General features: G+C 44.0%; 2 protein-coding genes across 5 annotated transcripts in view; one reads left to right on the top strand and one right to left on the bottom strand.

Annotated features, from left to right (window-relative positions):
- Positions 1-6197, bottom strand: part of SLX4IP (SLX4 interacting protein) — a 302193-nt gene extending 295996 nt beyond the window's left edge. For both annotated transcript variants that reach the window (XM_077485897.1, XM_077485896.1), the window contains exon 1: positions 5991-6197. The gene's annotated coding sequence lies outside the window, so the exon portion shown is untranslated. The remainder of the gene's footprint in view (positions 1-5990) is intronic.
- Positions 6198-6284: 87 nt separating this feature from the next.
- Positions 6285-24366, top strand: LOC143987279 (uncharacterized). 3 transcript variants are annotated; one of them, XM_077485901.1, is made up of 3 exons: positions 6422-6437; positions 18227-18360; positions 24007-24366. In XM_077485901.1, exon 3 carries the CDS (start codon positions 24051-24053, stop codon positions 24201-24203), a length of 153 nt encoding a protein of 50 aa, XP_077342027.1. In that variant the 5' UTR covers positions 6422-6437; positions 18227-18360; positions 24007-24050; the 3' UTR covers positions 24204-24366. The 3 variants fall into 3 exon arrangements, with proteins under 3 accessions (XP_077342026.1, XP_077342027.1, XP_077342025.1); XM_077485900.1 differs by lacking the exon at positions 18227-18360 and having other exon boundaries at positions 6285-6437; XM_077485899.1 differs by lacking the exons at positions 6422-6437; positions 18227-18360 and adding an exon at positions 17230-17375.
- Positions 24367-24394: the final 28 nt, after the last annotated feature.

Below are 24394 nucleotides of genomic sequence, written 5' to 3'. Positions count from 1 at the left end.
AAAAAAAAAAAAAAACTGAATCGCCTGTCGAAAGCACCGTACCAACGATCCGAAAATTGGCAGATCGTTCGTCGGAAGAAATTTTACTTCCCATGTTTGTATCCTGTGTACGGGCCTATAGAGCCGACGTGTGACAGATGCTGCAGCATAGAGGCAAGTATCAATATAATTTATTTATTTTTTTAACTGTCAACTTCTCTTTTAACCGCTTTGCGCCCACCCTATAGCCAAAAGACGGCTACAGAGCGGACACTATCTGCCGGGAGGCCGTCCCTGGACGTCCTCCTGTTTAGTTCCGCAATGCGCGCTCCCGGGAGTGCGCATTGGGGAAGTTCTGTGCTGGCCGTGTCCCTCGGAAACAGCCAGTCACAGATCGCTGTAAACAGCCGTTTACAGCGCGATCGGCCTATCCAATGAGAGAAAATCTCATATGTAAACATATGAGATCATCTCTCAGCGCCACTCTCCCTCCTCACACAGACAGCGTGTGAGAAGGGAGAGATGAATGGCTGCAGCAGCCGTAAGTGGGAAAAAAAAAGTGACATCCGCCCCAGTGCCATCCTCCCCAGTGCCATCCTCCCCCAGTGCCATCCTCCCCCAGTGCCACCTGCCCCTAGTGCCACCTGTTAGTGCTATCTGCCCCCAGTGCCACCTGTTGTCAGTGCCATTTGTCCCCAGTGCCACCTGTTGTCAGTGCCATTTGTCCCCAGTGCCATCTGTCATCAGTGCCACATAGTAGTGCCATCTGTCATCAGTGCCACCTGTCAGTGACACGTGCCATCTGTTGTCAGTGTCACGTGCCATCAATGCCACTTATCAGTGCCATCTGTCATCAGTGTCACGAGTCATCGGTGCCACGTATTAGTGTCACGTATTAGTGCCACGTGTCATCAGTGCCACGTATTAGTGCCACGTGTCATCAGTGCCACGTATTAGTGCCACCTGTCATCAGTGCCACGTATAAGTGTCATCATTGCCACTTATCAGTGCCACGTGTCATTGTCCTGGTGCTCCAGGGCCTTCAAAAGTGTAATAGGTAGTCAAGAAGTTTAACGTGTAATTTATGCTCCTAGAACACGAGATGGCGCTCCCTGCATGTTGGGTTTCTCTATGTGGCCAGGCTGTGAAAAAGTCCCACACATGTGGTATTGTAATACTCAGGAGGAGTAGCAGAATTTTTTTGGGGGTGTCATTTGTGGTATACACATGCCATGCGAGAGAAATAACCTATTACAATGACAATTCTGTGAAAAAAAAATAAAAAAAATAAAAAAATCTTAATTTTGCAAAGAATTGTGGGAAAAAAATGACAACATCAAAAAGCTCACCATGCATCTTACTAAATACCTTAGAATGTCTACTTTCCAAAAAGGGGTCATTTGGGGGCTATTTGTACTTTCCTGACTTGTTCGGGTCGCAAGAAGTGAGATAGTCCACTGGTACATCAGATGTGATCAATTTTGTATGATTCGCACCACAGCTTGTAGACTCTCTAACTTTCACAAAGACCAAATAATATCCACTAATTTGGGTTATTTTTACCAAAGATATGTAGCAGTATAAATTGTGGCCAAAATTTATGAAGAAAAATTCATAATTTGCATAATTTTGTCACAGAAACAAAAAAATATGCGTTTTTTTTCAAAATTTTCGGTCTTTTTTCATTTATAGCGCAAAAAATAAAAACCCCAGAGGTGATCAAATACCACCAAAAGAAAGCTCTATTTGTGGGAAAAAAAAGGACAAAAAATTAATTTTGGTACAGTGTTGCATGACTGAGTAATTGTCATTCAAAGTGTCAGAGCACCGAAAGCTGAAAATTGGTCTGGGCAGGAAGGGTGTTTAAGTGCCCAGTAAGCAAGTGGTTAAAAGCATGCTATGTTTGAGTGCTAATATGTTCTGTGAATACTGAACCCTAATGGACTAATCTCTTATGCAGTAATTGTTTTCATGAAGCCTCTGCTGATGCACCACCACACCAGGATGCAATGCACTGTGGCACAAACATTCAGAAATGAGAAAAACACATAATGGAGCTCAACTCACTAAAGAGCTACCAGATGTACTTTACTGTAAAGGGATAGCTTTCATGTCTCACATGGTAGGTGACTGGAGCTGTGCCCCAAGAAAGCCACGTTTCAGGCACTGACAGTAAACCTGGTAGTAAACCTAGTGGTGTCTGAATTTGGGGAGACCTGGCTTAGGTATTTGACCTCACAGCTCTGGGCTCAATAACCAGAGGCCCTAACCAAAAAACATTTTATTTCTAACCATATTCATGACAAACACAACATATATACTATAAAATAATGAATGCATTAGTAAAGAGACTGCTATGTTGTATCTGTGAAATAAAATATTACAAAGCCTATACTACATCATCCAATAGGCCAGCGATGTGAATCAGCAAAGCATACATACACTCACAGGTCACTTTATTAGGTACACCTGTTCAATTGCTTGGTAACACAAATTGCTAATCAGCCAATTACATGGCAGCAACTCAATGCATTTAGGCATCTAGATGTGGTGAAGACGACTAAGTTCAAACTGAGCATCAGAATGGGGAAGAAAGGGGATTTAGGCTCGATTCACACTAGCGTGTTTTTTGATGCATTTTACATTTTTTAGCAAATTTTTAGGACATTTTTTAACATGGGTTCCTATGGAACATGTTCACATCAATGTATTTTTGTGCCTCTGCGTTTTTGGAAAGGGTCGGGGACTTTTTTTCATGCAAAATGCAGCATTTTGCATGTAATAGAAGTCAATGGACCTGCATTAAAAATGCAAGTACCACTTTTTTGCCGCGATTTGCATTTTTTTTTTCCACTGTATATATCTGGTTGCTAAGCAACCACAGTGTAAAAAAAACCCGCAAAACGTGGCAAAATCGTGGTAAAAACGCATGTCCAAAAACACAAAAAGCACTGCAAAAACGCTCAAAAGCAACATGCATAGATGTGAATCGAGCCTTAAGGGACTTTGAATGTGGCATGTTGGTGCCAGACAGCTGGTCACAGTATTTCAAAAACTGCTGATCTACTGGGATTTTCACGCACAACCGTCTCTAAGGCTTACAGAAAATGACCCATCCCTTTAGGACTACAGTGTACCCATCTTCTGATGGCTCCGTCCAGCAGGATAATGTCACAAAGATCAAATCATCTCACCACTGCTTTCTTGAACATTCACATACAATGAGGTCACTGTACTCCAATGGCCTCCACAGTCATCAGATCTTAATCCAATACAGCACCTTTGGGATGTGGTGGAACGGGAGATTGGCATCATGTATGTGCAGCCGACAAATCTGCAGCAACTATGTGATGCTATCATGTCACTATGGACCAAAATAGCATGAAATAGTGCGAATTCAGCTAAACTCACACAATTTCATTCCCACATGTCAATCTGTCTTCGGGGGTGATTTCAGAGACATCTGTGCAGATTTCTACTGAAATCGCACCCGAAGTCACCAAAAGTAGTACACAAACCACTTTTAGGAATCGATGCGGCATTGCACTACTGATTCGGATGGTGCCATTGCTGGCAATAGTCGCCGATTTGGCATGTGATGAGACATTTCAAATCGCATCAAGATGAACCTAGGCTTAATGTGATATCCATCTTCAAAATCATTACATCTCATTAATTTTCCTCTTGATTTCCTGTCCGGGGGACCAGACACATTTGCCCGTATTTCACCTGTATGTGTCTGGTCCCCTCATCGCCCCCTGAAGTTATCAGTGCTACTGTGCTGATATAAAGCATGAAGGGTAACATGGACAGAATTAGTAAAGTGTTGCTATGATCTGCCCGCCTGCCCAGTCCCGGATCTGCCTCCCTACCCGGCCTGTGTTTTGCTGCTAAGAAATCCACCTCCCACAACGCTGCCTGAGAATAGGAGCCAAGGAATGCCTTGGTGTCATGAGACAAAGTCCCACAAAACTCTACTTAATAACATGAGGCTGTTACCCCGATACTCCTCTATACTCCTCGATACTCCTCCATGAATCCAAACATGGCTGCATCATCCACAACTCATCCATGATATCACACACTGATACTGCACATAATATTTATCCCTTTTGTAGCTTTTTTTAATTAAAGCAAAACTTACATGAGTTGAATTTGTGTATAGACAATAGAGAACAATGTTAGATAAGAAGGCAGGGATCCTGCGCTCCTAGCTTCTCCCCCTGCCTCGTGTGCTCGCTCCCGAGCCGACTCTGCGTGTCGATTGACACACAAAGCACAGCTCAGCCCTGCTCCCTCCTCACTGGCTGTGACTGACAGCACCACGAGCCAGTGGCTCCAGCTGCTGCCTCTCTGTCCAATGAGGGAGAGATGCTGCTTTCATGCACATTGCTGGATCAAGATTGGACTGGGGGGGGGGGCTTGAAGAAGGTTTATTAGCTTAATGCATTAAGGTAATAAACCTTGTACCTTTACAACTGCTTTCAGCCTAGATCCAGACTAGTGCTGCTGTATATTTGAGCTTCTTTCAGTACGTTTTCTGCTGTGACATCACTGTTGTTAGGAGGAAGAGCCAGAGGCTGGGTTCACACCTATGCGATTTGGATGTGGATCTCTGTGCATCCAATTCGCATGACAGGAGATTGTGCCTGGCTCTCTATGGAGCCGGTTCACATATCGCCGTTGTGGCTGCTGAGCGGCTTTGGCTGCATTTCAGGGGCGAATAAAATGCAAAAATGTGGCTCCAATTCATCCCTGAAATGGAGAACAAGGAGGCACCGCCCCTCCCCCCCGCCCCCGCTGTGAGCCGCATCCTTCAGAGGTGTGAGCCCAGCTTGAGTGTTACCACAAACCAATGCCAAAAAACGGATGTACACACATTCTTCATGCGCACCTACCTCTGTGTCTGTATACCCCCCCTGTGTGTTCATACCTCTGTGTCTGTATACCCCCCCCTGTGTGTTCATACCTCTGTGTCTGTATACCCCCCCCCCTGTGTGTACATACCTCTGTGTCTGTATACCCCCCCTGTGTGTACATACCTCTGTGTCTGTATACCCCCCCTGTGTGTACATACCCCTGTGTCTGTATACCCCTCCTGTGTGTACATACCCCTGTGTCTGTATACCCCCCCTGTGTGTACATACCTCTGTGTCTGTATACCCCCCCTGTGTGTACATACCTCTGTGTCTGTATACCCCCCCTGTGTGTACATACCCCTGTGTCTGTATACCCCCCCTGTGTGTACATACCCCTGTGTCTGTATACCCCCACTGTGTGTACATACCCCTGTGTCTGTATACCCCCACTGTGTGTACATACCCCTGTGTCTGTATACCCCCACTGTGTGTACATACCCCTGTGTCTGTATACCCCCACTGTGTGTACATACCCCTGTGTCTGTATACCCCCACTGTGTGTACATACCCCTGTGTCTGTATACCCCCACTGTGTGTACATACCTCGGTGTCTGTATACCCCCCTGTGTGTAGATAACTCTGTGTCTGTATACCCCGCTGTGTGTACATACCTGTGTCTGTATACCCCCCTGTGTGTACATACCCCTGTGTCTGTATACCTCCCTGTGTGTACATACCCCTGTGTCTGTATACCCCCTGTGTTTATATACCCCTGTGTCTATATACCCCCTGTGTGTACATACCCCTGTGTCTGTATACCCCCCTGTGTGTACATACCTCTGTGTCTGTATACCCCCCCTGTGTATACATACCTCTGTGTCTGTATACCCCCCCTGTGTGTACATACCCCTGTGTCTGTATACCCCCCTGTGTGTACATACCCCTGTGTCTGTATACCCCCCCTGTGTGTACATACCCCTGTGTCTGTATACCCCCCTGTGTGTACATACCCCTGTGTCTGTATACCCCCCCGTGTGTACATACCCCTGTGTCTGTATACCCCCCTGTGTGTACATACCCCTGTGTCACTATACAGTTCTCTGAGGAGATAGAAGTTCTCGTATTTCTCAATAAGTTGCACTCATAACATACCTCACTGTCAGAAGAACAGGCTCACAACCCTCACTAAGGGCAACAGCACTTCCTCCATCTGTGGACTCTGCCCTCATCAAACATGGCCGACATACTACGGAGGGCGTGCTGAGGCAAACCCCCTCAGGCGCCCTCCACAGCTTCTTCATTTACTAATATTAGTGTTCTATGTGACTTCCCCGCTTTGATCAATCTCTCCACACACAACTCCGTCATCCCCGATCTGTTTTATTTTTAATTGCCAGACCAGCGACATGTTTTATGCAAAGGTCACCGCACGCCGGTGACCAATCCCAGCTCTTGTTTTAGAAGGAGCAGCTGTGAGGCGCTCGGCTATTGGTGGAGTCCGGGCCTGGTGTGTCCAGTGTGTGGAGGAGAAGGTGACCGGGCGCAGAGTTCCTTCTACTTCCGCCTTCCCCACCACACACCGCATACACAGGGCTGCCGGTGAGTAGGGTTGTATTGTATCAGAGAATGGACGGGGTGTGTAGGATGTCAGTGGATGGCAAGCTCTGTATGTTCTCTACATTCCATGACATTGTCCTCTAACAGGCTGGGAGAACTGCTGAGTAGTGTTCAGGAGAGAGCCCACACACAGTGCAATCTGATGGGATGTCCCCAGGGGGGTGATTAGTGTAACATAAGAAGAGGAGACACCTTCCCTGTGTGATGATAATACAGAGAAATGTGTCTGTCCTCTTCTTCCCTCAGACCTGAGCTCCTCCCCCATCTATAGGTGTCTCCTGGAGTGAGTTGGGTGCCAAGGAGACCCCTGTGTGCCCTGCCACCACCGCCTGTGTCCATAGACCCACACAGCGCTGGTCATTGGTTTGCCCAAAAGTTATAGCGTCTACAAAATAGGGGATAGTTTTATGGCATTTTTATAAAAATTATTTTTTTTTTACTAGTAATGGCAGAGATCGGCTTTTCTTTTTTTTTTCTTTTTTGTTGTTGTGACTGCGACATTATGGCAGATACCGCAGACAATTTTGACCATTGGCATTAATGCAGCAATCAGTGCAATTAAAAATGCACTGATTACTGTAAAAATGTCACTAGCAGTGAAGGGGTTAACCAGTAGGGGTTAAGTGTGTGTGTGTGTTTTTTTTTTTTTTTTTTTTTTTAACTGTAGGGGGCGTGGCTTGGCGTCTGATGTCACTGATCGTCTTTCGCTATAACAGGGAACAGACGATCAGTGACGGCCTCAGTAGGAAGCACGGGGAGAGGTTTGTTTACACTTACCTCTCCTCATTCTTCAGCTCTGTGACCCGATCATGGGACACCGGCGGCGATCGGGTCCCGTGGCCACGGTCACAGAGCTCAGGAATGAAGAAATGATTGTGCGTAGCTTGAAAAATGTGTGATTGACTTTGCTTAAAATCTTTTACCAGTTCTTCCTTAAAGCGTTCATTAACCCCCCCCCACCAAAAAAGGGTTCCCTTAGATCAGGGATATGCAATTAGCGGACCTCCAGCTGTTGCAAAACTACAAGTCCCATCATGCCTCTGCCTGTCAGTGTCATGCTTGAGGCTGTCAGTCTTGCTATGCCTCCTGGGACTTGTAGTTCTGCAACAGCTGGAGGTCCGCTAATTGCATATCCCTGCCTTAGAGCATGTTATACAGCACCGTGCTGTGTAATTTGGCTCCTTGTAACACCTAAAAAACCTGGCTTATCCTGCCTGGCTACACCCTCCCCTCTGCAAACTGACCACAATAATCAGGGCTGCTGAACCCTGAACCTATGGACTGTTTATGTGATTCTGTCATCTGCAGCCTGCTATCTGTCGTCCTCCCCCCTCCCCACCTGTCTGTCATTACCATAACCCCCCCTCCTGCTGCTCTCATTACTGCATCTAAATCATCTTATCCTCTCTGTACCATAATAACAAGTGTGCCTGTGTAATGTAAAAAATCTTTTAAACTGTACCTATATGAGGACTAATCAAGTCCTTCGATACAAAAGACTGACATAGAGTTTATACAAAAATGTACATGTTACCAAAATTTGCACATTGTGTATGCTGAATTTTTTTTCTACTACATGTTTCGCTCTTCTGAGCTTCCTCAGGACAAAGCAGCTTGTACAGTTGCACAGAGAGTAGAAAAAAATGCAGCATTCACAATGTGCAAATTTTGGTAACATGTACATTTTTGTATAAACTCTATGTCAGTCTTTTGTATCGAAGGACTTGATTATTCTCATATAATTCCTTTTTCCGGAAATGTTTATGTGTATTTTCAATAAAATTATATTGATTGTACTCTTTGTTATAATATTGGGTACCGTCTAAAAAGTCCCGGGGGTTGGTTACCCTCCAGTCCCCTGTTTAAATTTTTCCTGCATCTTTAGAAAATCACAATTTGGGATGTGGTACCAGTTTATCCTTTGATCATACCTCATCTACCTAAATCCTTTTGCATGTACCTATATGAGCTCCACTCTGGGCGCTCAGCTGATGTGCGGCTCTCTCTCCTCCCCGGCTGACGTCAGTGGGACTGCTCAGCCCCGCCCACTGCAGCTGTGAGCCGGAGAGAGAAGATAGCTGACAAGTCAGCTCAGCGCCCAGAGGGGAGCTCATATAAGTACAGAACAGAAGATTTTTTTTTTACATGTTATTATGGTACAGAGGGCATAAGATGATTTAGCTGGAGTGGGTTAACCACTTCATTTTGTGTTGCAGTGCACATAAAATCATATACAAACCTTGACATTTCTGAAAGTCGGTATTTGTGTGCTGCTAGACACATAGGTATAGTGAATTACTGCTCAGAAGCTGAGCAATGAACTATGGGGGTCCAGGAGGAATCATGTAAGTGTGCCTATACCCAAAAATATTGGGTTTGTCAATGGGCCTAGATGTGGGAAAAAGCTGCTGTCAAAGTTGAACTCAATATAGATATAAAGGGCACAATTAATGCAGCTGTGTAATCACTAATTTAATTTATTTTTTAAATACAATCAGTGGAAGTCCCCGCTATCGGCCTATCGCAGTCTTTCTACAGCAGCAGCTGGACTGTGAGACATGAAAGCACAAGCAAGCAGTCATTTCATGTGCAGACAAGAAGCATGCTGATAGGAGGAGAAAGAGAGGGTAATAGAGGTGACAACCTCATGTGCTGCTTCTCCTTTTACTTTCAAGTCACAGACTAGGGGTGGGTCCTGGGTGACCTGGGCTCAGAAGTAGGCTGAATGTTGCTGGCCATCAGACTGAGAATGTTTTAGTAGCAGAAAAAAGTAGACCTGAAGATTAGTTAAAACACCCAAACAGAATATATTTTCTAAAGGAAGAGACCCTGGAGACCCAATTTTCTGAAGTCATGTGATATTCGCGTAACAGTTTTCAGTAAAACGTACGGACAAAAGATGGCACGAGAACCAGCCAAACAATATAGCAGCAATCTGAATTAGTCAATAAACATATGTATTTTAAAAGAAAATTGATTGATAGTCCCGGCAATAGATGGAGAAGGGGGGCTGATTTTTTCGGGTCAGTCCTTTAACACTAGCTCCCTTGGGAGTTGAAGCAAACTCTGGAAGATAAACAGAAGAAGGAGCGCCAAACTGAGTGCAGTATGTTTTGAGCAATTTATTGTATAATAAAAAAGGCCAAATTGCTACTCACGGGTTACAAGACACCGCTGGGACGCTTTATCGATGCTACCTCGGACCCCACAGTGACCTAGGCACATAAGCATATAATGGTGAAGTCCATGATTCTCACTTATAACATGTGAGTAGCCATTTGACCCTTTTTTTTTTATTTACAAAAAATTGTTCAAAACATACTGAACTCATTTTGGCACACCTTGTCCTCCTTCTGTTCAGTAAAACATACACTATAGTTTATTTTATTTTTGTAAACTGTAAGGCCGCGTACACACGCGGGGACTGTTCGCCCAACTTTGTCCGCTGAACAGTGTTTGGGCGGACAGTCCGCCCGTGTGTGGGCTTTCAGCGGACAGTTTCAGCGAACAGTTTGCTGAACAAGGTTTTTCGGAATTTCCGAAAAACTGTCCGCTGAAACTTGGTTTCAGCGAACAGTCCCCTCGTGTGTAGGCTTGTTCGTCAAACTAAGTTCCGCGCATGCTCAGAAAGGATTTACACGCCGAAAGTTGTAATGCAGTGTATAGGACGTTGTATTTTCCGTCCCGTCGTACGTGCCGTTCACGTCATCGTGCACGGTTTCAGCAAACTGTTCGTTCGTCGTGTGTGGCCATGTCCGTCCATGCTAATTTTGAGCGGACTGTTTGCTGAAACTGTTTGACGGACAAAGTTGAGCGAACAGTCCCCGCGTGTGTACGCGGCCTAAAGGATAAGGTTTTGCCAAGTTAATACTCATCATGTCAAGCCTCTCCCATGAAGCGACAACAAACTTTATCCATTGGATTACAGGTCCTCAGTTTAGTTTTAACCTTGAATGGCATTAGAATTATTTCTCTCACTCCAGTATGTGCAGCAATATGTATTGTCCACATTTGCTATATAGGCGTCCCCCAAAGTGTGCGTTTACATATTTAACCACTTTCAGACCGGACCATTTTGCTGGTAAATGACCAGAGGTCTTTTTACAATTTGGCACTGCGCTGCTTTAACTGGTAATTGCGCGGTCATGCAATGTTGTACCCAAACAAAATTTGCGTCCTTTTCTTCCCACAAATAGAGCTTTCTTTTGATGGTATTTGATTGCCTCTGCGATTTTTATTTTTTGCGATATAAACGTAAAAAGACCGAAAATTTTGAAAAAAAATGATATTTTCTATTTTTTGTTATTAGAAAAATCCAATAAACTCAATTTTAGTCATACATTTAGGCCAAAATGTATTCAGCCACATGTCTTTGGTAAAAAAAAAAGTCAATAATTGTATATTTATTGGTTTGCGCAAAAGTTGTCACATCTACAAACTAAGGTACGTTTTCTGGAATTTACGCAGCTTTTAGTTTACGACTGCCTATCTCATTTCTTGAGGTGCTAAAATGGCAGGGCAGTACAAACCCCCCCAAATGACCCCATTTTGGAAAGTAGACACCCTAAGGAAATTGATAAGAGGCATGTTGAGCCCATTGAATATTTTATTTTTTTGCCTCAAGCGATTGAATAATGACAAAAAAAAAATTTTTTATTTTTTTTACACAAAGTTATCACTAAATGATATATTGCTCACACATGCTATGGGCAAATGTGAAATGACACCCCAAAATAAATTCTGCTGCTTCTCCTGAGTACGGGGATACCACATATGTGGGACTTTTTGGGAGCCTAGCCGCGTACGGGGCCCCGAAAACCAAGCACCGCCTTCAGGCTTTCTAAGGGCGTTACAGTTTTGAAGGCCATAAAATGCCAAGATGGCACAAACCCCCCCAAATGACCCCATTTTGGAAAGTAGACACCCCTAAATTTAGGGGTACACTAGTGAGACTAGGTAATAAATGGCGGGTGCCCTGAAACTATAAAAAAATAACTAACCAACCAGCGTCACCTGTAACAGTTATATGGTGATCACTGGTGAAAGGGTTAACTAGGGGGCAATCAGGGGGCTTTATGCGGTAGTATATGGGGGTCCCTGGCGCTATAAAAAGCTGCAGCGAACCTAAATACCTACCTGCCTAACTAGCGTCACCTGTGACACTAATACAGCGATCAGAAAAACGATCGCTTATTAGGCTGGGTTCACACTGGAGCGATGCGGGAACGCCACGAATCCGCGGCGGGTTCCCGCATCGCATGCCTCCCGGCGGCAGTTCACACTGCCCTATGCGAACTGCTGGGAGTGTCAGTGAAATGTTAATGACACCCCCAGATCAGTTCGCATATCGCAGTGCGATCTGCAAACTCGGATCGCATGGCGTGAACACCCATGCGATCCGATTCTGCTGCGGGCCAAAAAAAGGGTCCCGTGCGAATTTGCGGCGGGTGCGATGCGAATTCAGCCATACTATCTGTATGGCTGAACTCGAATCGCACAGAGATCGGATGTGATTTGCACTGCAGTGCGAATCACATTCGTTCTCATAAATCGCTGCAATGTGAACCCAGCCTTAGTGACACTGGCGACGGGGGGTGATCACGGGGTTAAACCTTTATTGGGGGGGTTAGGGGGGTACATTAGAACTAAAGGGGGCTAACCCTAACTGCCCTAACAGTTATTACAGTCACAAATGACACCAATGCAAAAAATAAAAAAATAAATAAAAAAAAATGACATTGGTGTCACTGTGACTGGGGGGCAGGGGTAATTGGGGGGGTGTGAGTGTGCCTGGCATGTTCTACTGTGTAGTGTCGTGTTGGTGCAACTCACCGATCCTCTCTCCTCGGTGTCGGAACGAAAAATACCGACACGGAGGAGAGATTACATCACTTCCTCTCCTGTGTTTACATTACAGGAGAGGAAGTGATGTCACGGAGCATTTTCATTCGTCGGGAGCGATCGCGAGGGGGTGGCCATGAATGAATGGCCGTCCCCTCGTCCGGGATCGCTCCCGAACGAATACCGACCGCCGCAGGCACCGGGCGGGGGCCCGATCGGGCCCCCGACCCGCGGGCAGGCAAGGACGTACATGTAAGCACTTATGCCTGCCCGTGCCATTCTGTCGACGTACATCGTCGTGCGGCGGTCAGGAAGTGGTTAAATGTCTGGCTGGAGGTGGGGGTTTAAGCACTTGGGTCTACATTTTCAGTGGTCAGTGGAAGACTGTTGGGTTTCATCTGGAATCCAACAGTCAGCTTATGAAACTTCTGCTACCTATTCTGTAAAAGATCTGTGTACTTCACTTTCTTCAGTCCACTCCAATCCGGTCATGTGATCCCGTAGTTCCAGCTGCCCTGTGTCAGTGAGTACTGGATACCGGCTGGAAATTGCGGGAGTGGTGGCATTACCCATAGGCTCCCATTGCCCAGCTGTGTCAAAGCTCCCTCCTCGCCCCTTCAGCCAGCCGCTCAGTGGTAATGGGGAGCCAGAGCCACGGGATGACGTGACTGGTTCAGAGTAGGCTGAAAAAGATAAGTATATGTTTATTTATTTATTAAAATGCTTAACCTACGCAATCTTACCCGAAGGCCTTGATGCGCAAAAACAAAAGAACGTTGACATTAAAGTGGTTGTAAACCCTTACAACACACTTTGACCTACAGGTAAGCCTAGATTAACCACTTCCCGACAAGCGCACGACGATGTACGTCGACAGAATGGCACGGGCAGGCATATTGGCGTACAGGTACGTCCAATATTCGATGCCGCCCTGCCATCGGGAGCGCGCCGGCGGCGGCGCGCTCCCGCGCTGGTCGGGACCCCTGTGAGTCCGGTCGCGGGACCCGCGGACTCGATCGCCGCGGGCATCCCCGCGATCGTCTCACGGAGCGGCCGAATGGAGGAAATGCTGTGTAAACAAAATTTTTCCATTCTGCCTAGCAACTAGTGACGCTGATCTGTGCTCCATGTGATTGGAGCAGAGATCAGTGTACACTAAATGAAAGCCCAACCCCCCCACAGTTAGTAACACACCCCTAGGAACACTTAACCCCTACACTGCCACCCACTGGTTAACCCTTTCACTGCCAGTGTCATTTACACAGGAATCACTGCATTTATATAGCAGTGATTACTGTATAAATGACAATGGTCCCAAAAATGTGTCAAAAATGTCCGATGGGTCCCCGACAATGTCGCAGTCACAATAAAAATCGCAGATCGCCGCCATTACTAGTAGAAAAAAAATAATAAAAAATTATTAATAAAAATGCTATAAAACTATCCCTATTTTGTAAACGCTATAACTTTTGCGCAAACCAATCAATAATCGCTTATTGCGATTTTTTTTTTTTTTTACCAAAAATATGTAGAAGAATATGTATCGGCCTAAACTGAGGTAAAAAAATGTTTTTTTATATATTTTTGGGGGATATTTATTATAACAAAAAGTAAAAAATAATGCATTTTTTTTTTCAAAATTGTCGCTCTATTTTTGTTTATAGCGCAAAAAATAAAAACCGCAGGGGTGATCAAATACCACCAAAAGAAAGCTCTATTTGTGGGAAAAAAAGGACGTCAATTTTGTTTGGGAGCCACGTCGCACGACCGCGCAATTGTCAATTAAAGCGACGCAGTGCCGAATCGCAAAAAGTGGTCTGGTCTTTGACCAGCAAATTGGTCCGGTCTGAAAGTGGTTAAGGCTTACCTGTAGGTCCAATAAATATCTCCTAAACCTATACGGTTTAGGAGATATTTGCCCGAAGACAGGCACCGCTGTCTACGGCGCATGCGCCGTAGACAGCGGTGTGCAGGCGCACTGAGCGCGGCATTCTCAACGACGGAGCTGCCGCGCGCGTCGGCTCCCGTGCGCATGCGTGGGAGTGACGTCATTGGGACTTCGCCGAATGACAGCGGCGGAGCTGCGAGACTCCACCGAGAAGATGGATATGCCGGACTACAGGGGACATGGGTGACTTTGCTGGCTCCTGTGTCAGGTAAGTGACACATAATGGGCTACTATGCGATGCATAGTAGTCCATTATGCTTTACCTTTGCAGGGAATGAAAGCGGAAGTAAACTCATCAGGGTTTACTTCCTCTTTAAAAGACCTTAAGAAAACCAACAAACCAGCGTAGCAAGATACAGAATAAAAGCCAGGGAGTCTGTCTATCACACCCCAATTAAAAATGAGGTGACTCCAAAAGCTCGTAGAAAAAGTATGGTTTTCAATTTCTTTAGAAATTTCAAAAAGTCATTCTCAAGTCTCAGTTTCAAAGGCAAGGAGTTCCAAAATACAGCTCCTTGTACTTCACTCATTCTCCCTCCACATGTTTTCTTTCAAAATTTTGGAATCTTCAGTATGGTCAAGTTTGCCGATCTCAAGGATCGGGTAGGCACATACTTGACAAATGTTTCCTTTCAAATACTCTGGGCCACGTCCATGCAGTGCCTTATGGACAAGACATCCAGTTTTAAACAGAACCCGTTCTTTCACAGGCAGCCAATGCAGGGCTCTAAGGGTAATAGATACATATCTATTTAGGGTAGGTAGCAGGAGGTGGGAGGAGACATTTTTAAGACTGGTTATAGTTAAACAGGAATTATCTTTGAAATATAGGAAACATGGTGACATCTGTATTTGTAATGCTAGTCATACATGGCTTACATTTCAGCTGATCCTGCTTTAAAAAAGACAGAAGTGTTCATTGCTGGATTTTGTATTCTGACAGCTGTTACACAGGGTCATCAGAATACCAGAACCATGACTACATTAGATGCAGGCACCTTTTGCTCAATAATTTTACACCCAGCGTCTTCAACAAAAGTCAGTTGACAAATCGACTTTTGTTGAGCTGGGTATGGCTGATAGGGTCACCCGCAGAACAAATTTTTGACAAAATTAGATCCATATATGGCCAGCATAAGAGAGAAACCTGAATCCAAGTTAGTTTTAACCTGAATTGCTCCACATTTGGGGTTTATCTGCTAAAACTGGGGAGTGTAAAATATAGTATATTTGTGCATGATGGCCAATCAAATTCTAACTTCAGTTTTTTTAGTTAAGCCTAACCTGGAAGCTACCATGCACAGCTGCACCTGATTTAGCCCTCTCCAGTTTTATAAAATCAGCACCATGGTCTGCAGCTATTGGAGTCAAATATAGCTTGTGCTAAAGTTCATTTAGGCTCAGTTCACACCTATGCGTTTTTTGTTTTTTGGAGAAACGTAGTACAGTCCATTTAACATGGTTTCCTATAGGACATGTTCACATCTATGCTTTTTTCAGCCACTTCATTTGTGGAAAGGGTCAGGGACTTTTTTAAACGCAAAACAGTCCTTTATTATTATTTTTTTGGTTCAATAGACTTCAATGAAGAATCTGTAGAAAAGCACATAGTGCTTTTTATAAAACGCACACAGCAGCAGGTGGGGGGAGATAGGAAAGCTGCGGATGATGGAGGCATATAAACTGACCAGTGTCGGGGCTCAGCAGCCATGATATATCGTGGTCAGTTTACAAAGGGGAGGGCAGAAACTGTCAGGATCAGCCAGGTTTTTTTTTTTTTTTTACGTATTACAGGAGGCCAAATTACACAGCACAAGCACTGTGCTGTATAAAATGCTTTAAGGGAACAGTATCTAATTAATCATTTTTTTAAGTTGACAAACACTTTAATGCTTGGTATGCAGATCTCATTTGTTGGATGGTCGCAGGTTCATTTTTTAACAATGAAGAAAAAGATACAAGCTGACACTAAAAAAAACAGATGGAATGGCAAAGCTCATTTGACCCTACTGCAGAATTAAGTGCACTCCTTTGACCTGTTTTCAGCAAACAGGAGGCTAAAGCAACTGTTGGCTGATGTTTGGATTGATCCTCTTTTATTAATAAAATTATCTATTATCAGGGATCTTCAAACTACAGGCCACCAGCTGTTGCGGAACTACATGTCCTATTAGGCATTGAAAAACTGACATTCACAGACATGACTAGGCATGATGAGAATTGTAGTTCCTCCTGAGCAACTGGAGGGCAATAGTTAGGAGGCCCCTGTATTAGAGTATTTGCAGTCTATAAATATATTTCTATAGCTTACTTTTAAATAGTAAAATTCACAAACTTTCAGATCTGATCTGATCTCCTTACCACTTCTACAGTTAGCTTTATAATAAGTACCGTAGTTGTTGGTTCCTGCCCTCAGTTCTGTTTTCTGTCTGCAATAGGATATTCTTGTTGCACTAAAATTCTGCTCTTGAAGACCCAAATTTTACATATGGTTTTTATTGGTAACTCATAAGGTCATGTCTTTCCCCTACACCTAAGTCACCTGGATGCTCATGTTCCTAAAACCCGGGTTTTATTGGCCGAGGTGAAATGAATCAAATGTTTAATACACATCTCTGTATGGATCTTTATTTACAAAGACTCAATGTGCTTCCACCCTCTGCATCAGTTTGCAGACAGCCACGTTGTTTTTGGCCTGGTAGATGGCTAAGGGCCAGTAGTAGAGAGGCAAGCAGGGCTGCAGATTGCCATCTGATCTCTGGATCAGGGGCAAAGAGGTAAGTATAATGCACCTCCTATGGCCAGCCTCACCCCAGTCTTGGGCTTTTACCTTCCTTTGGCTCTTCTTTAACAAATCCTCTCGCCCTGTTGCATTTTGCTATTGATAGCATTATTTCTCTTTTGTATAGATTGGTGAAAAGTAATGGCAATAAAGTCAATATGGAAGAATTACAAAGTTTTGATTGTAATGGGAACAGGTATTGGACTAATGCACTGGGGCTGGTATCGTATACAGGCAAACTCGGCATTTAATCCTGCAGCAGAAGCCCAAGCATCATATGTTTTCCCATTTTTTCGTGACAAAAACAGAGATATCAAAGAAAAATAGCGATCAACTAAAGGTGATTTGGGTAGGTGTGCATTTTATTATAATTGTTAAAAACACAAATTAACTTTGCATTGAGTGATATAATCCTCTACTCACTAGCTTTTTATGTTTTGTGCTGACTCCAGTGTGCCAGCATGACCCTGAGTTCTAAGCTCCACCAACCTGCAACTGCTATCATAAGGAGAGCTTGTGCTTGCCACTAGAATTTTCTAGAATATTCCTTACAAAGTAGGTGGCAGTGTACAGTAATGAGGCGAGGCAGTTCTCATAGTTCATGTACAGTATTGATACAGAGTGCCCTTCCTTGACCTCATTAGTACGGGACCCAACAAAGTTTAAGGGGAGGCATCTTTCTCTTCATCCTAAGCCACAGTCTAGGAACACTTCTCCACATTGTGTCCTGTCACAGACTTTTTGGACTTGAGTAAGCACTAGGGCAGGGAAAACAAGGTATACCAGCTAGTGGGGCTGAAGGGCCACATAATAATAACTAATGGGTCACAGGTTGGGCATCAGTGGTTTAAAAATAGATTACACCAGGGTTTAATTCAAAGGTTAGGTTCAGTGTTGGAATGATTATTATAGGGTCATTTTAAAGCTGGCCATACCACGTTTTCCCCAAAAATAAGATTGGGTCTTTTATTAATTTTGGCAACAAAAGATACAGTAGGGCTTATTTTTGTGGTAGGTCTTATCATGTAATGTATATTTGCCTGTTCCTGTGCCCCCTCTCCCTCCCTGCCTGTTAAGGAGTTTTTAGCATTATGAGTTAAAGTGGTTGTAAAATCCTATAATCCACTTTAATACAGTATTATATAATGTACAATGTGTGTGTTTCTGTAATATAATTGTGCCAAATACCTTTTGTTACAGTGCTGCTTGGTGCTTACGTGACCTCTCTTCCCTGCTCCGAGCACTGCAGGGGCCGAGGTCCCCCGCTGACAGCTGGGAGAAGAGGAGGAGAACAGCAGGAGGTCAGCTGTGCGCCGAGCGGTGCTGTAACGAAGGTATTTGACACAATAATATTACAGAAACACACACTGTAATAGCGTGGATTATAAACTTTTACAACCACTTTAAGCTAGGGCTTATTTTCGGGGTAGGGCTTATATTGCAGCCCTCCATGGAAAATCACAGTAGGTCTTCTTTTAAGGGTAGGTCTTATTTTTGGTGAAACATAGTAGCTGGATAGAAAAGTCTTAGGAAAGGTCTAGGAACATTCGAGTGTCTTTCAAAAGATTTAATTTGCTTTTAGCAATTTTGGCATTAATAGACTTTAGCAAAAGAAAACCACATACACTGTTAGAAATGTTTTCATTCAAGAAAAACGTATCCGGCTCCTTCAAATTTTTTCTTGTGACTGCAGTTGAAAACGAACGTTAATTTGACCCATTAATGATTAGAAAAACGAATGAACTTTCTTACAACATTCTTTTCCTAAGATTTTTTTTTTTTACCCATCTGTAGCCAGCTTAAGGCCTCTTTCACATGGGGCGGATCAGTAATGATCCGCCCCGTGAAGATCCGCTCGCTCAGCGGGGATCGCTCCGTTGTCCCCGCTGAGCTTGCTGCGGACAGGGCGGTCTCCACACACTGTGCGGGGACCGCCCTGTCAGCTCTCCGCTCTCCTCTATGGGGATCGGACGAGCACGGACCGTGTGTCCGTGTTCGTCCGATCCGCTCTGCAGACGGATAGAAAAATAGGATTTTCCTCCGTCTGCAGAATCGGACTGTTGCGGAGGCGGACGAAATCGGGTGTCTGCGGATGCTCATCCGCAGACACCCGCTATCCCATAGGGATGAATGGATGTCCGTATTTCATCCGCAAACGGATGGATGAAATACGGACATACCATCAGCATGTGTGAAAGGGGCCTAAGACGTACAGCGAACATTTCCCTCCAGAATATTGAAAGCTTATTTGCATGCAGCTCTCATGCTCAGCAGTAAACACATCCAGCATGTATGCAAATTTGTGTTTATTTTTTTTAATTTTATTTTTTATTTATTTTTTAATCTTAAATTCTGCTCCTCCCAAGGCACTGGTGACATAGCCAGGGCCCCCCACTTCCTCCTGCGAAGGCAACATCACCAGTGCCTTCCAGGAAGCTCTTATAGTTAATCTGTGAGATCTCATGTGAGAAAGAAAATGATTGTACTGTTTCTCGAGAACCTTGTGAGAACTCTGCAAATAGTACTTTTTTGGCACAGATGACATGGTTGTCATTAGTGGGCAAGCCCAGAGAACTCGGAAGAAGAATCCAATTTACTGCTAAACTTTCGGCATAACTAGTGCAGTCTTCAAACTCGTCTTGCTGGTTAGCTTCTGTAATTCCCTTCAATTCAGTAACAGATTAGAGGAGAGATGGGTAGCACCAGGAACCAGACACACTGCAGCAGTACACATAAGGTGATAGGAGGAGAGAGCAGAGGAACAACTTGTCACTGAGCTGCTGTTCCCAACAAATTGGAGGTGCATGCTTGTCAAAACTCACCTGCTGCTGTAGTAGAGCTAGAGGAACTGAGTATTCTGTCTGGCGGGAATCGATGAATCGCAACTCTCGCTAAGCAGTATTAAAATGGTAGTAAAGTCATACCCCTTTTTTTAAAAAGGCTGATTCACGTGCAGGTTTATTCCATAATGTAATAATATGCACCACATTCTAGTTCATTATGACAGATTACCTGCAAATGGAGCCCTCAGGCATAGCGCTGTTGAGGCTCTCTCATCGCTTCTATCTTTGCCCCATGGGTTTCGTATCTTCAGTCTCTTGAACAGCCGGGCTGTAGTGACTTGCCTCACGTCCATGGGAGTCACATTGCCGTGGCACACAGAGCGGACCGCAAATGTGATCTGAACTGCGCATGATCAGATCATATTACCCGCTGACAGGCAGGGGGGACATTTATGACAAAAGAGACTATTAGGGTCTCTTCTGTTATAAAAAAAAAAAAAACCTGCCTGGCAGCAGAATTTAGCTATAATGACTTTACTACCACTTTAGCAATCCTTTGGCAGGTAAAACAGCACCCATGTATGTATTTCAGCTGTGTACTTCACTGCTTGCATGGAGTTTACATTTTTGGGTTTTTGCTAAGTGTTAAATATTAGGCTAGATTTACACTCTTGTGCTACAGTAATGCATGTAACATGTATCACTATAATATGCAGGTATGCGTGAATTCTGATGTGTAAATATTCAAAATGGCACCTTGGTACACAGTACACATATACAGTTAAAAAAAAAAATACACAAACACTTGAAATATAGTGTACCCATACAGAAAAAATGACTACTCTGTGCATTGTGTTAGAAATGGTGCTAATGAGTTTTAGTCATGTGTTGAAGTCCTTTAGGAGCCTGTTCATAAAAATGGGCTGCCTTAAAGGAGGTTTAAAGGCAGAAGGTTTTTTATCTTAATGCATTGTATGCATTAAGCTAAAAAGCCTTCTGTGTAGCAGCCTCCCCAGCACCCCTTAATACTTACCCGAGCCCCCTCTCTGTCCAGCGATGTCCACAAATCCCTCGGCCCATCTGGAACTCTCCCTCCTGAATGGCTGAAACACTGCAGTGGCGCCATTGGCTCCTGCGGCTGTCATTCAAAGTCAGCTAATCAGACGAGATAGGGGACGGGGCCAGATGACAGCTCCCTGTCTGAATGGACACACACAGCTGTAGCTCGGCTCGGGTGCCCCCTTAGCAAGCTGCTTGCTGTGGGGGCACTCGACGAGAGGGATGGGCCAGGAGCAGCGAAAAGAGGTCCAAGAAGAGGAGGATCCAGGCTGCCCTGTGCAAATCCACTGCAACGGAACAGGTAAGTATAACATGTTGTGTTTTTTGTTTTGTTTTTAAACCTAGAATTTCCAATCACTTTAAAGCAACTGGTCTCAGTGTACAAATGTATACATCACCTTACTCATATGCGTAAATGTGCCTTTAGGGCAAGGTTTGCTCATAGTGGTTAATTGAAAGTGCCATTTTAAATGTTGCTGTGTTTTTAAGGAATTTTTGGACATTCCCATCAGACATGAAGGTGGGCGTCTTCTAAGCCCCAAGCTCTCTGATACTGTAGGTCAGTAGTCTCCAAACTATGGTCCGAGGGCCAGATGCGGCCCTTTATTCGGCCCTTGGGGCACTAGGGCTCCCACTGATGCAAGACATTATTTTTCCCACTGACACCAATTATGGGGCATAATTCCTACCACTGGCACCAAAAATGGGGCATTATTATTCCCCCTACTATCAAAGAGAAGGCACTGACACCAGCATACTTCCTATTTCTCCCACTTGCCACAGTCTGGTCCCCCTTAAAATCTGAAGGACAGTAAACTGGCCCTTTTGTTTTAAAAGTTTGGAGACTCCTGCTGTAGGGTATACTTAAGCTAACGTCTTGGGAACGCTATACACATTGTAAGTAATTTTATAATTGGTTTCCTGCACTTTAGCATAGATGGTGGAGGGGTGTGTGTAAGTTTTCTGAAGCTTGGACAAAGGGCACAGCAGGTCCCATTCCCATTCCCTAAAATAGCAGAGGTCTGTAGGAGATGGACTCTGGCTTAGAAATTTATGTGTGACTGATGCCTGGCAAGTTGACTTACCACTCACTCTACCGAATCAATCGGACAAGTGTGGAAATAATGTCTGATCCCCAATATCTTCTCTTTCTTTACCCTACCCAATCGGGGGGCCAGGAGACTCCATCCTTTCCTTCATTCAATAAATAAGTATATTAGCAAGTGTGTGTGTAGGTACTTGGGACCCAATGGGGCAAATCTTACAGCTCTAAAAAGTCTCATTGTACTTGTATGTTCAACCACCATTGCATGTCTGTGATTATCTTTACTGAGGATCTTGTATGATGCTTTATGAGATCACTGATAACAGTTCCTGACACACTTCACACCTAATTGACAGGTAGGATTTTGAAAACCATGTTAAAGAAGTCCTGAGAAATCCTATCTAAACTTAAACCTGCTCACACATCCGTTGTAAGCCAAATTTTAACTACCCTATAGAGCAGGTATATGCAATTAGCGGACCTCCAGCTGTTGCAAAATTACAAGTCCCATCATGCCTCTGTCTCTGGGTGTCATGGTTGTGGCTGTAAGAGTCTTGCTATGCCACATGGGACTCGTAGTTCTGCAGCAGCTGGAGGTCCGCTAATTGCATATCCCTGCTATAAAGGAAAAATGTTTATACTTGTCTATTGTGAGAGTGCTTTGGTCCAGTCACGTGATCTCCCAGCCGCCGGCTTCAGTGAAGACAAGGGATTGCTGACAATGGTTGCAATGCCTATGCGGTGACATCACCCATAGACTTACTATGGGGGACCTGTTGGCTGTTTTTCCTCTACCCTTAAGCCAATCATGTGATGGGACAAGAGGGCCCAGGGAATAGGTAAATGTGCATGTCTTTCCTCCACAAGATAGAGTAGGGCTTAGAATGAAGGTGAGAGCAGGTTTAAGGTTAGATGTGGGCCAACTTAGTATCGCAAGGTTTAACTTAAATTTGATGTGACTTTCACATTTACATGCTCCTTCGTGTTTTGGAAACCTTTTACTGAGAAATTATTTACACTGACTTGGCTAAATTCTCAGATAAAAATGTACTTTAAATATAGAGATTTGCAGCTATGCCCCTGAAAATAGAACTGTTCATTATTTTCAGTGCCCAGCCAACTCATAGACTTGGAATGTGAAAGTAGTAAAGTAAAACCATTGTGCAGCACTGCAAAAGAAGGAGCAGTCGGCAAATGTGATGAGCACATCAGACAGATCAATTTACATCAAGCTGATCTTGTATATCTAAGAACATTAACAAATGATCTATTCACATAGAAACTCAATGCTATTACTCAGCATTTTCTGTATTATTGAATACAAATCAAAGTCAGTCTTCAGTTTGGGGCTGGCTTTGCAGCTTGGTACTTTTTTTTTTTTTTTTTTCCATCCATGTGCATGAAGTTTTCCTGGATTAATTATCCATAACTTAAAGCCCATCTCCAGAGAAAGGAAAAATATGCCATATCCCCATGTGGGGCTGCTCCCACACTGCAAGGGTTAAATGCTTATTTAAGTAGTATTTTGCATCCCTGGCAGCTGGTACACTCCTCTTTTTCCCTATTCAGTGGATTATTCTTATGGCATACTCGCATCCAATTATATGGGCTCTAAATTGGACTTGAAGTCTGGAGAACCTATTAACACAGGAGCATAGGGTTAAAGAGGCTGCGGGGACCAGTTTTACAGCCTGGGGTGGTCCTGCTTGAGCGAAATATGGGGTAAATAAAACTGGGGTTGATTTACTAAAACATGAGAGGGCAAAATCAGGTGTAGCTCTGCATAGCAACCAATCAGCTTCCAGGTTTTATTGTCCAAGCTTAATTGAACAAGCTAAAGTTAGAAGCTGATTAGCTACCTTGCACAGCTGTACCAGATTTTGTACTCTCCAGTTTTAGTAAATCAACTCCAACGTTTTTTTTTTTTTTAAACCCCCCCCCCCTAGATTTAAGCATATAATCCTTTGCAGTTCGGGGGCAGCCCCACTGCAAGGGAGGGTTTTTCATTTCCATGGAATTCAGTTTTAAGTTTATTTAGTCTGATATTATATATTAAACTTAATTTAATTGCAATTATGCCATTTTTGTTCTAGGTTTCTCTTTGGAGCCCTCTTTCTGAACTGGTGAACAAGGAGCCATGAAAGCTAAATCGTTTTTAAGGAGGAACTGGCTCTGGGTTGCAGGAGCATCTTTTGTAGGCATTCACTTTGGGACATATTTTATCCAAAAGGTGGCCAAAAACGCTGCCCGGGACACGATGGCTATAAAGGACAATAAGAGTGGCAACTGAGCCTGCTAGATGTCATACTTTTGCTGGTTCCACCACAGAAACTCCCATCCCAATCACCATTTACAGTTCTATTGTTGACACTTTACTGATCTGCCATTGTGATGTGATACATTTTGCCCATGCTCACATGAGATAAATAAATGATCAGTTTTAAATTATAAAACCAGAGCCTGAGTTGTTTCTTGGAAGCA

This window comes from Lithobates pipiens, unplaced genomic scaffold, assembly GCF_037356315.1.
Source record: "Lithobates pipiens isolate NorthernLeopardFrog02 unplaced genomic scaffold, aLitPip1_a1.2 Scaffold_18, whole genome shotgun sequence".
NCBI classification, from domain to species: Eukaryota; Metazoa; Chordata; class Amphibia; order Anura; family Ranidae; genus Lithobates; species Lithobates pipiens.
The sequence above is the reverse complement of the archived record's forward strand: the minus strand, read 5'-3'. Positions and strand labels throughout refer to the sequence as shown.

Bases quoted from the DNA above. Each gene is read 5' to 3' on its own strand.
- LOC143987279 (XM_077485900.1), top strand. From the start codon at position 24,051: ATGAAAGCTAAATCGTTTTTAAGGAGGAACTGGCTCTGGGTTGCAGGA.